This window comes from Mizuhopecten yessoensis, unplaced genomic scaffold, assembly GCF_002113885.1.
Source record: "Mizuhopecten yessoensis strain PY_sf001 unplaced genomic scaffold, ASM211388v2 scaffold10107, whole genome shotgun sequence".
Lineage (NCBI taxonomy): Eukaryota > Metazoa > Mollusca > Bivalvia > Pectinida > Pectinidae > Mizuhopecten > Mizuhopecten yessoensis.
In genome coordinates this window covers 562,125-575,396 of record NW_018408382.1, presented here as the reverse complement: position 1 = coordinate 575,396, position 13,272 = coordinate 562,125, and the positions used below count along the sequence as shown (strand labels likewise).

Here is a 13,272-nt window from a genome sequence, read left to right as displayed (position 1 = left end):
TTTGAGGTAGAGAAAATCAGGGTGGGGCAGGGGTGCTTCACTTCACCATTATGGTAAAGTGAAGCACCCCTGCCCCACCCTGAATATCTCTACCCCAGACTTAATTTTTTTGATTTTCATATTCAGGAAATCAAACTGATGTAATCTAAACCAGATTTGGTTTAAAAAATTCAAATAGAAAAAAAATTGCTAAAACCCTTCATTTCACCATAATGGTAAAGTGAAGTGCCCCTGCCCTACCCTAAATATCTCTACCCGAGACTTAATTTCTGTGATTTTTACATTCAGGACATCAAACTAATGTAATCTAAACCAGATTTGGTTTAAAAAAGTCAAATAGAAAAAAAAAATGCTAAAACCATTTCACTATGGGGCGGTTCATATTACCATAATGGTAATATGAACCGCGGTTCCTTTCACCATTATGTTAATATGAACCACGGTTAATTTCACCATGCTTCACAATACCATGCTCATACATGCCATAACTTTCCGGTGCAAAATAGTGAGATCAGTGATTATTTTTAGTGAGATTTGGTCAAAAATAGTGAGATCTTTTCTTTGAATTTGTGAGAAATTCGTGAGACATTTAAATAATAAATTATATAGCATATATCATAGTATTGAATCATTTGTGCTATTCTGAAGCCTCTAATTACTTTTTTACAGCCAAAATTGAAGATTTTTTGATATTTTAAAGGATTTTAGGAATGTTTACACGTGACATACGGTCCAGATAAAGCTATCAATATTTAAAAGTAAATAAATCACATGAAAGGCATGATGCTACACCTGTAGACTGTAACCAAATTGAAACATACCTACATATGGAGGCACAGTAGTCTAGTGGTAGGACACCGGGCTCGTGACCGAAGGGTTGCGGGCACGCCCCACGGCACGGCAATGTGTTGTATCTTGTTCCAGTCTACTCAGCTGTAAATGAGTATGTGGTTGGGTAGTGCTAGAGTTGTTGAATGCTAGCTGTGAGCGCCGAAATGGCAGCACCAGCTGTATGCTCCCCAGGGAGTTGGCTGGTTGCAAAGGCCCAATAACCACGGATAATAATTTGTGAACAGCTTTGAGACAACCAGTATGAACTAGGTTGAGATAAAGCGGTATATAAGAACCTCGAATTATTATTATTATTATTATAAACCATTTAATAGGAGGTCCCTGGCTGTCCCCTGATTGTGTGGAAAATTACGACCATATCACCAAAGTTTCTGTGTTGAATCCTGATTGTATGGCATAGTCATCTGTATGAGATCCCTTTTGTATCATGCTCTGCCCACACATACACTATAGTTGTGCAACATTAAAATTTGCTCTTCCAATCATGTCGGAGACAAAAATGGCGACAGTAAAACTTTGTGAAAACATTATCTGGTATACTGTATTTCATGTGAGAAATTTACCAAAATAAATTAACAATGAGTTATTGGGATGCTTTACTAACTTGAAGATTTGGTGAAATAGACAAATTTATTGTTGCCTTTGACTATTTACTGAACTAGATATGTGTTATTCCTGTCACAATCAAACCAGTGATCTTTTTGTCTCCTTACCTTTTTTCTTTTTTTTTACATATCAGCATTATCCTGGTTACCTATATTTACAAAACTTTAAAAAGTTTGTTTTGTTGGATTGTGTTCCCGTGTAATATGTGCCAGTGTAGTAGCCTTTTACAAATTATAACCAGTGATACAATATGAAATGTCTCTTTTCTTGATTATTTTGGTGTATTCAGTATTATTTTTCGTTTGTGATTATTTTTATGTTTTGTGCCATCACTTGTAATGATTTGTTTAATTGAAAGTATTAGCATATAAGTTGAAATGGTTGATTGAATTATTTGTATCTAACCGAGAGAGAATAATAATGTTGTATTTGTATGACGAATACTGTACTCAGACGGAAAATTAAGTGGAGAGTTATTTCCCTTTAAGTTATATTAAGCGGAGAGCTATTTCCCCTTTAAGTTATCCCGGTAATGTTTCTCTCATTACTATCCTGGTGAGCTGTTGATATTCTTTCTCTGTGATGTATAATGTGGTATAATAATATTCATTGTGTGTTAGCCCATGAATGCTGCTGCTGTTTTAGTTAGCAGATCATGGTAGGGGAAGAGGCCAGAAAACATTTTTTTAGCATAATTTTCTCTCGGCATCAGATTTTAAGTTGGCAAATTGGCCTCACATTGGGGACCCTCTTTTAGAGAGTCCTCATATGATAAAAATGTCTTCATTTACACAGAGCTCTGAATTTCAACTTGTCACAAAGGAAACCTAAATAATACAGAGCTCTTTTTGATACTAAACTAGTCACAGATGAAACCTCATTTCTTCATTGGTGAACAATTGGCCATATATCAAAGAGTAGAATCTCTGGTTGACTTATAATACTGTAAAAACATTCTGCTGTCCATTTGTAAAAGAGAAGTATACATATTTTTGTGATTAATTATAGATACATGTACAGTGTATTGGTTTGTATTTTCAAGAAGGCGATGAATCCTTCCATAGAATACCCAAATATTTTAATAAATTAATTTCTGAAAAATTTATCCCAAAAAGTTTGTTTAAAAAAGCATTATGATTTGTATGTTGAATTGGAAATTCCAGCATTATTTTACTGTATGAACTGCATGTACATGTAATTGAACCGAGTATAATTCCATCTAAGATGCGATAAAGTGCAATCCATCCTCGGAATAAAATATACATTCAACCACGTACTTAGATAATCTAATTCCTTACGTGATTCAACTAGACCCACTGTATTCATTTGTTATGCACCAAAATTCACCTCTTTAACCTGAAAATGTGTCTACTGTAATTTAACAGGAGAGATAATTCTAGATGGTGTTCATTTTTGTCACAGAGTTTAATCTTCTGTAATATTTTTTAATCATGGAATTCTATGGCTTGTTTTATCAATTTCAACTAAAAAAAAATACCTGTATTTTTATATACATGTACTTCAACTTCAGAATTGGGTCATTTCAGGATTTTTAGGATCAAATGGTAGGGAAGGCCATTATGCAAATGAAAAAGTTCTTTTGTAATCATTTGATTTGGAGATAATCAAAAAATATTTGTGGAAATGTTTACAACAAGTGTACCTTCTTATATCCTGTTAAATAAAATTGTATTAGTAAAACTAAACTGATGTCAGTTCATTCTGTTATATCTTAATGAAACATCCTCTGTATGATCTGTATAGCCAAATATATACAGAAGATCTAGGGCTCAAGACCTTAGCTTCATTTTTTTGTATAACCGTGGGTCTGGCCCCCAGGGGCCTGAGGGGCGGGGCCCAATAGGGGAAACAGCAAATTATTCTTTAAAATCCTTCTACTTCTGTAGGAATGGAAGGATTTGTTCCATATTTGGTCTGAAGCATCATTGGGTAAAGGGGAACCAATTTTGTATAAACGGTGGGGGTGGCCCCCCTGGGACCTGAGGGGCAGGGCCCAATAGGGGAAATAGTGGCAAAACCTTTAAAATCCTTCTTCGACCGTTGGGATTAAGGGATTTTATCATTATTTAGTCTGGAGCATCCTTTGGCCAAGGGGACTCAATTTTGTATAAACACTGGGTATGACCACCCCCCCCCTGGCATAGGGGTGGGGCTCTGTTTAAAAAAAAATCTCACTATATACATGTATCTCAAGTACTGGATGGATCTTTCTGAAATTTCATATGTACTTACAGCACCTACCATGGAGTGCTATATCTTTACTTCATACCAATTATTTCAAACATATTCAGGTGAGCGAAAGAGGCCCGGAGAGGGCCTGTAGTCTTATTTAGTGTCTGGGTCTTGAAAGTAGGGCGAGGTCAAAATATGAAGAACTTCGTTAGCACACCATCTATGGTACCTGCGAACAATTATGGCGCTAGAACCATTATAGCACATGTTGACCTTTAACTCCAGCCAGGGATTACAGGTGTAACAGGAGAAAGAGAAATGCAACAGCCAGATCAGGATTCAAACTGGGGACCTTCTAAAATCATCTGGCTGCCAATGATCAACCCCAGACAGAGTCCAGTTTGACTACATTCCTCCCTCCTTTTTTTTAAGTCTTAACCCCCCGAAGACAACACTATTTACAACTCAGATTTGGATATCCCCTTCCATCCATTGCTTGAAACAAGACAGGAGAAATGCAAAGGCCAGACTGGGATTTGAACCTTGGACCTTCCAAACTCTTAAATGGATGCTCTACCAATTGAGCTGTCTGGTCGCCGATGATGGACTTGATCCAGTTCTGCTACATAGGTAAGATTTACCTTTTACATCATTGCAATACAAGGTAGTCTTAGAATAAGATTGCATTGCTGCTCTCAGCACCAACCCAAGCTTGGTAGCTCTAGACTTCGTGGTTCTTTAGAAAATAATTCATCTATACACAACAGCATGTCTGATTGGATTATATTGACCACAAAACAGGGAAATAATAAAAAAAATCCCTCTTGCACTTGAGTTTCCTTTGGTATTATTTCCCATATTCAAAGCCTCTCAAAGATAATGAGCTACAGGCAGTCCACACCCCATTTCAGAGTGACTGAAGCAGACGACAACAATGGTACGTAAGCTTCACTGTTGTGTTATTGTTCTGTTCCGATATTATAATTATTTGTTGGAATACTGCCCCTGTAGTAGGGTATGTTGTATTAACCTTTTTTTTTTACTTACTTACTGAACCTGTGACCGTGAAAGTAGGTAAAGGTGATTTATGTTACTTTATAGCACAACCCCACCAACCAAAGTACTTGCCAAATATCATGATCCAAGGTCTTTTGGTTCTCAAGAAGTTACTTTTCAAAGAAAAGGATGACAACACTGCAACATGCCTTCAAGCTCGCAGGCACTTTTAACAAGGCGAGTTAAATATCAGACATGTGGTTTGACTACAGGTACAGGTGACAAGGTAGTCCGAATTATTCCGACGTTTTATCGAATCGACGACAGACCGATATGAAAAAAGTCGATAAAACGTCAGAATAATTTGGCCTAGTGACAATGCGTCCCCTTTATAATACTACATAGGGGGAACAGGTAACAAACATGGCCACCTATACCTGGATGTAACAAAATCAACGAGAAACATAACAAACAGAAGAAATACATTAACGTGAATTTTATTTTACCATGAAATACATATACACATCACGCACCCAAAACTTATAAAAACAAAACTTTATATAAATATCTTCATCATTCAACTTTAATTGCATCATAGTCCTAACATATTTTATCTGTATATGAAATACAGTTATGTTAGAAATAATCTTCATTAAGGAATAGATTTACAAGTGAACAAAACAAACAATTTAGAATATTCAAAATGTAAAGAATGTTATTTTTTATGAATGTTATGCCTCTCAAGAATTTATTAAAAATCTGATTATAGGCAATTCTATATTACAACTAAATAAGCATATTATTAGATTTAATTTACAATGTAAATGTATGTGATAATAAACAAATAAATCTGTTTACATCCATATTTAACATGTTTTTGTTATACATATAGTAGTGTATTTTCATACAGGTGTTAATAAATATGAAATCAATTTTAACACCTCAATCTTGTCATTGTCTACAATTCTGCTGGATTTCTGAGATACCTCTTGAGCTGAAGTTTCGTTGATGTTGTCATCTGTAAAATTTTCAGGTGGTTTGATACCAACAAGATGGGAATTTTGTGCAAAAATCAAATTTCAATTACTGTGTGGTAAGCTTGAGAACACAGAATTGTTTTCGATTATTCTTTTCCTTTCAATCCAGTTTAATCAATATTTATTTACTTTTTCCTATTTTTTCCCCCTCTCAATCCAGTTTAATCAATATTTATTTACTTTTTCCTATTTTTTCCCCCTCTCAATCCAGTTTAATCAATATTTTGAAGATCAAAAATGGCAGCTTCCATAAAAGCAGACGACTTCTTGCATATTGACAGAAAATTGGCATAAACAATTTTCTTGATCAAATTTAAATGTAAAACACTGTAATACAAATGTATCCCTGGTTCTGTTTAAAGGGCTGAGTAAAATGAGGTACCTCATAATTGTGGGGGTTTTTGGGGTTTTTTTTTAACTCCTGTATAAAAATAATTGGTATAGATTAAATGGAGTATAACCATATCACAACACCAGCACAGCTAGTTACAAACACATGAAACTGCTTTAAAGTTCCCCAACACTTACCACTAACAAGTTTATTGACAGTTTCCAAACACAGTGCAGAGAAAACAAAGCTTATACCTACTGTACATAATTTACAGTGAGCTCCCCTGGATCTTGATCGCGATCATGAGACAGGTCTGACTGAAGTTACTTTTGGTAACAAGGCAACGCAACCACAATGACCAAATCATACTAAACAGCAGCTTTTATAGTAATGAAACCCAAGCCAGTGCAGCAAAACCCTGATCAGAATTAAATATTAGAATTTTTTAAAAAAAAGTTTAGAACAATTAAACTCGGGGAAAAAAATGTTTTTCAGAAACGTAATCAGAAATTATTTAATGAATTTTGAATGTTTGGTTTATTTAAAAAAAAAAATGAAATGTCTAATGCAGAGTGTCCAGTATTTAAGGGTAGGGTGCTACCTTAGGACAATAATTTCAGTCCTATTGTCTCATATACCATATACAAACTTGTTAAAGTATGTCTGTAGTAAATGTACCAAGTAGTAGAGTGCTATTTTACAGATGTACCGACGTATGTTAATGTACCGACGTATGTTCCAAGAATATGACTTTTTGCCCAGAACAAATATAAAGCTATGACCCAACAGAGATTGAAAAACAACTAGCAATGCATTAACAATGAGCTTTCTCACCAATGAGGGAAATACTGTTAATTACATCGTTGATAAAGCAAGCCCAATTATCATGGAAAGAAAGTTCACTCTGCACCATACCAATATATATATACACATATATTTTGTTTACATCATAATTAAATTTTACAACATTGTCAGGAATGGATGAAGCGATATTACATATATACTGGAGTCATTAAGGAAAGAATTTTGGATTACTTTCTCACGAAATACACCACCGACTGAGAGCGCTCCAAAATATGTACAACCTACTGAAAGGGTGCCTTTTCTCGAAACGATATCAGCAACAAGGAAGTTTTTAGGCTCACACATTTCTGAATTGATGGTTGTCCTTAATGAAAACAGTCCTATACACGGTCTTACTCCAGCTTACACATCAAATGTATATCACAATTTGTATCCAATATCTAACATTCTCACACTCTGTTACAAGTACCAAGTACCTTGTATCTGAAATGATTACTGCAAACTCTACATTAAAATCACGTTTACCTCTCTAGGGCTGATTTTTTTTAAAGATCGAAACTGGTCCAACTAGAGATGAAATGTAAGACTTTCTAATAGACCAGTAGCAGTTTGTAGCCGACAGATATATTAAACTTAGATTTATAAAACTTGATACTTTGTTCCTGAAAAACAACAACAAAAATATCCTTAATCAAGAAGTTATCTAAAACCATTTTCATTTCTGGGTACATGTATATGGGTCTTGAAAGTTTTCTGAATAATTATCTTGAAAGTAAATTTGATTACATCACTCCGTTAACAAGATTTCACTGTATTAAGAGATAAGATATTTCATCCTACATTTTCTACACTCCCCAAGCAGTCTGACGTAAGGGAAGGAGAAACTGAATTAGTGCAGCCCCACTAGTTCAGTATACTAAATATTGTACTCCCAAAACAACCAACATACTAGTTTCTGCTTCAAACAGTCTTAGGAGGTTAAGAAGGAGACTGGAGAGTTGTGGCCTACAAATTCAACATTCTAGTTTCTGCATTCCTCAAACAGTTTGCAGAGGATGAGGAAGACAATGAAGAGTTTTGGCCCCGACACTTCAGTCCACTAGTTTCTGCACTCTCCGAACAGTCGGAGGAGGTTAAGAAGGAGACTGGAGAGTTGTGGCCTCTAAAATTCAACATTCTAGTTTATGCATTCCTCAACCAGTTTGCGGAGGAACCAAAAGACAAGGAATAAATTTGGCCCCAAAACTCAGTCCACTAGTTTCTGCGCTCCCCGAACAGTCTGAGGAGGTAGAGGAAGAGATTGAGGATGTCCAGATAGAGGTTGACCGCTGCTACAATGTACTCCTCTGCGCTCAGCTTGTGCATCATCATGTGGGTGTCGAAAATAATGAAGAGAGAGAAAAGAAGAGCCCCGCCCACAGCAATAGCCTTGTCCATCATCGCGGTCGGGAACAGTATCTACCAGAAAATAACAGTAGACATACAATGAAATTTGTAATGATATTACTACTGTAGTTGATATTGATTAGTGCATAAACTTGTTCATTCAATCATTTTGCAAAGGTCCACCAAATCAACCCTACAGTTCTTTTTCATTTTGGAGATTTTGTCCTAACTAATCAGACATTTAATGACCTAACACAAATGAAGAGTTAGGACCGATAGTGATAGAGTTATCAATTTTTCATTATTTTAAAATATTTTCACAAACAGATTCAAAATCCAAACCACCAATTAACTTAAGATGTGTGTGATAATAGTCCGGTAAGGAAACTACTGGATTTTGATTGATATTATTTATTAAAGTAAATTGTATACCAAGTGAATTAGAACCTGTAGTAACAGATTGTTGCTAACTCATTTTAAATATTATCTAAACACATTGCATCAATATGAAGAGAATCAACTGCTATATTCTATAACTGTAATCTAAATTCAGACAAACTGAATTCAAATCCTTGTTATTGTGTCATTTGAAGTTCAATTGTGAGAAAGGTTTTTATGAAAATAATATGTTATACAGTAGACTATATCTGAATTAAATGTTACTCTGTCCTTATAGAAATGTTACCTGGAGAAATCCAGCAATGATGAGGATCCACAGAGCAGAAAACAATCTTCAAACAGAAACAGAGGCTTGATAAACATTTATTTCACAAATGTTAAGTAAATTTATTGCAGCTATGATTCAGTGTATATAATGTGCCAGTGAATCAAGTAACATTTTAGCACTGATATTCTTTTTTTCGCACATTACATGTTTTGTTAAAGATCCATTAAACATCTGTCCTGCACCGAACTTTAATGAAAAGATTGATGACATTGATCTATTAAAGTACACACTAAATAGTCTGTTACACTATCATATAGGTTCTTATACCCAAGGTCAAGGTCCTAGATTGAGGTTAAAGTGCAAAGAATCTTACTTTACATGTTTGAATCAATCTCTATTTACTTTACTGTGTAATAGTCCAATTTAAAAAAAAAATCACAAAATTTAAAAAAGAGCTTTTCAAATTTAAAGCAACATAATGCAAAAACTAATATCTTTCCAGGACCAGACAAAAATTCTCTGACCCCTTTAAGGGAAATTGATTGCCAACAATTTCTTTCACTTTTAAAGGAGCATAAACTGATGATTTAAACAACACAGGAGGTGATTACCTATTTTTTTTATTATTTTGTATATAATACATACCCTGCTCCCCATGAGCTGAAGTCGCGTTTACTTTGTAAAGTGTAGGCTGTGAGGGCTGTGGTCACCGCTAGTGTTAGAACGAAGGCCTCGATAACACTGTGTACTTGGTAAAACGTCACTAAACACAAATATTCATGAAAATGGAATTAGATTTAACAAATCAATACAACGGAATCAGTATTTCTTTCTGTCTATCTCTTCCTTCCTTGTAAAGAGATCACTGAAATCGAACACTTTGTATTTGTGATAAATTGTTGAAAAGTGCTTTTCAATTAAAAATTAACTTTCCTGTAAAAAATATTTTACTGATTTGTAGATATCTTCTCTTTATTTAATCTTTTTCCTACACTGTTTGTTTGCAGCATCCTAATTCAATAAACCTACAGCTCTTAATTTAATCTTTTTACAACTGTAAATCAAATATCTGTACGTACCAACAACACCCACAGTATAGGCTTCAAACAGCGTCTGAAATGAACATCATACATATTATTTACTTTTCAAATTATGACATTTCATTCTTAACACACTTTTTTACTTATCATACTATGAACCCATTCAACTCCAGACTAAAGATCTGATTAAAGTAGCATGCAATACACTTAAATTTTGAAGTTTTAACTTGCAATGACAATTAGAAGGATAAAGTTTGTTTTTATTTTAGTTTGAATAATGTACATGTTTACTTACAAGAATGGTAGATGGGTAATGTTTGTGGATGTTTTACTTATAAAGACTCTTAGGAAAGATAGTTGGTTATTGATGTTAACTTGCACATACTCTATGGTAGATGTAGCTTGAATGATTTTACTTACAAATATTCCGAGCAGGATGTAGTTTGTGGGAGTTTCCTGCCTTTTCACCATCAGAGCCATCAGTATACCTATCGTCCCTATAAAGGCCACCAACAACATCCACTGACTGTAAGCAAGGGCAATAGTATTGAGAGATTACTGTAGCCCCACTCACTGCTTACCTGAGCCTATCAGCATATTATTTGCTTCTTCAGATTGTTCTCCTCAGGATTTTGATTGACCTTCTAAAAATTCTCCAGAAGTGTGTGGTACTGATATTCACTTTGTCAAATTCACAAACCGTTCTCGAGGTATCGAGCATCCTTTATTTTTCATTCAATTTTGTGAAATTCAATTTAATACAAGCTTCAGTTAGAATGTTATAATAAAACAGGACTGGGATCATTATTATATCCTGCACGGCACTAGGTATACTACACTGAAAGTCAGGTTTTCTCAGGTGTTCAGAAAACATCTTGTTAAGAATTTCATTCATTAAAAACTCTGATTTTAATGAAGAACATACAATTCTTTTAATTGAAAAAGAGTGACTTAAAAGTTTGTTAATATAATTTTGTGTTTATCTTTAATAGTAATTTCCCTCCATTAAACAAGTTAATAGATTAAAGGACCATGACCTACTTTATCTGTACAAACTTGGCCAACCCTTCGTTCATCATGAACACGGCTGCTACAATGGTAGTTACGAGGATTTGTGTGGTGAGGATGCCATACACCTTCCGCAGAAAACCTGAGGCATAAAACAGACATTCATTTAATCTATTAGCATGTTTTCTTGCAATGCAATAGATCATGGAACTTTCATATTTCACTCAAGTATTTCTTTAAACAATTTTTTTACCTAGATGTCGGCTTTCTTTATGTATTTCATGTCTACTTTAAATGTCCATCATACAGAAAGACAAGATGTAGATAGAGGATTCTTGAAGTCTATAACCTTCTCCTACCAGATTCAATACTGTATTATCAAACTCTCCATAACTTATTGCCAGCTAATTTGTCACATACTTCGATGTTTTATATATGATAGTTAAAATCAATTTTCCCACTACAGTTATATACAGGTAAATTTTAGAGATGTTTCAATACCAACAGGTAGATTTCTCTCACAATGATGTTGTATATGACTTCGACAAATACATTTGTTTTCATCGATGGTTTGAAATAACTGCAGAGCAATACAGTAGAACACTGACCCATGCGGATGTATACATGAGAGGAAGCCACATTGGAGCCATACATGAAGTCATCAACAATCGTCTGTTTTCCATCCTTCTGTGGTTCAGCCAGTGCTGCCATAGTTACAAACGCCTTCATGTTGAAAAGTAAATAAAACATTTTATAATACAATGTCTAAATATTTCTTTAAACCTCTACATAGCTCTATTAACTTACCGGCATTACACAAATAATCTTAACATTTAACGGATAACAGAGTATTCAACATAATATTCAGGACTCAAGTTTTAAGAACATAAGGTGACAGTACCCAAATCGGATCACCAAACCATCATTTTATTTGAATTTTTTTAGGAGGAGTTATATTCATTTATGGTTGCATCAAAGGAAGAATAACGATGGGTGTTCTTACAAATGAAATTAGCACTGAAGTCACCAATCAGCGTTTCCGGTTTTTGCAAATGTAAGGACCCAAATCGGATCATCGCTTGAATTTTTGCAGTATCTTACGCTTCAAATGAATATTTTTTTGTGAACCCATTAACATTTTATGATGATTTTTAGAATTTCTATGACAAAAAGCATTTCTATAGTGTGTCTTCCAAAACAGAATGCATAGTCGTCGCACGCGCCAATTTTTTTAAAACATAATCAAAACACTGGCATTTGAGTTTGAATTACGTTTTCTTCTGCTAAAAACTAATTATCTGTAGACAAAAAATGGTGCATGGCTATCTATTCTAAGACTACATCATTGTTATACCTGATTTGTTGACACATTTATCTATTTATAAGTATTTTTGCAAAAAGTTATCCAATTTTGGATACTGATCCGATTTGGGTACTGCCTCCTTATAATTATGGTTATAATAATTCCTTTTAAAGTTTGTTCACCGCCATTTTCTAGGTTTCAGCACGGCTTTAGATTAGCTATCGAAGTCCGTGTTTCAGGAGGATCTACATGTACACTCACAATGTAGCTATAGTGATGTACTTCATTGATCATTATAGAATTAATAGACCGTTAACATGCAGGATTGGCAATATTTATACACATGAGTCAATGCAAGTACAGTTAAAAGTACTCCTATATCTATCGCATATATATACATGGTATATACTATTACGTCATTGATGTATGCCGACCAAGTCTGTGACATACTGTCTGAGAAGCGTAGAGGGAAGACTTAAATACACTTTTGAATTCATGAAATTGAAAGCAAAGGATCTGAAACAATAAGATAGACCTAACATCGATATGTGACAAAGAACACCTTAACACCTCTAGTACTAGTATGCGACAATCCAAATATTTATAATACACGTTACTCAGACAGTCATATAATGACCGATGGTTCAATACATCTCGTGCAAAACCAGCTTCAGACTCGGCCACACTAAAATATGGGGAATTTACGCCATAAATACATGTGACACATGACAGTGTACGCCATATAGGAATTTTTGCATGCCATAGCAAAATGTAAGTGTTATATTCATGAAATAGTTAGTTTTTTTCCTTGGTATACTCATTTAACACGTTTTGGTAAAGTATCATTGAAAAAAAACAAGAGGCCCAGGGGCCTTAATAGCTCACCTGGTATTTTTTTTCAATTTAAAACCTGCTGAGTACCATACAGGTTTATCAAAGGAGTACAAGAAACAAAAGTGCAAGAATAACTACATGTAGATCTGTTTTGGTGGGTAATTAAAGACACCAAGAAATGAGTTTCCATATGTGATGGCCCATAACGGAGGGGG

General features: G+C 34.5%; 1 protein-coding gene across 1 annotated transcript in view; it reads right to left on the bottom strand.

Annotated features, from left to right (window-relative positions):
- Positions 1 to 5,882: 5,882 nt before the first annotated feature.
- The window catches only part of LOC110459540 (protein lifeguard 4-like), a 10,822-nt gene continuing 3,432 nt past the window's right edge, over positions 5,883 to 13,272 (bottom strand). The window contains exons 2-8 of the mRNA XM_021511857.1: positions 11,529 to 11,643; positions 10,954 to 11,062; positions 10,333 to 10,438; positions 9,952 to 9,985; positions 9,518 to 9,635; positions 8,891 to 8,936; positions 5,883 to 8,277 (exon numbers count right to left, since the gene is read on the bottom strand). Of these exons, the coding sequence (XP_021367532.1) occupies positions 8,074 to 8,277; positions 8,891 to 8,936; positions 9,518 to 9,635; positions 9,952 to 9,985; positions 10,333 to 10,438; positions 10,954 to 11,062; positions 11,529 to 11,631 (720 nt within the window). The 5' untranslated portion in view covers positions 11,632 to 11,643 and the 3' untranslated portion in view covers positions 5,883 to 8,073. The remainder of the gene's footprint in view (positions 8,278 to 8,890; positions 8,937 to 9,517; positions 9,636 to 9,951; positions 9,986 to 10,332; positions 10,439 to 10,953; positions 11,063 to 11,528; positions 11,644 to 13,272) is intronic.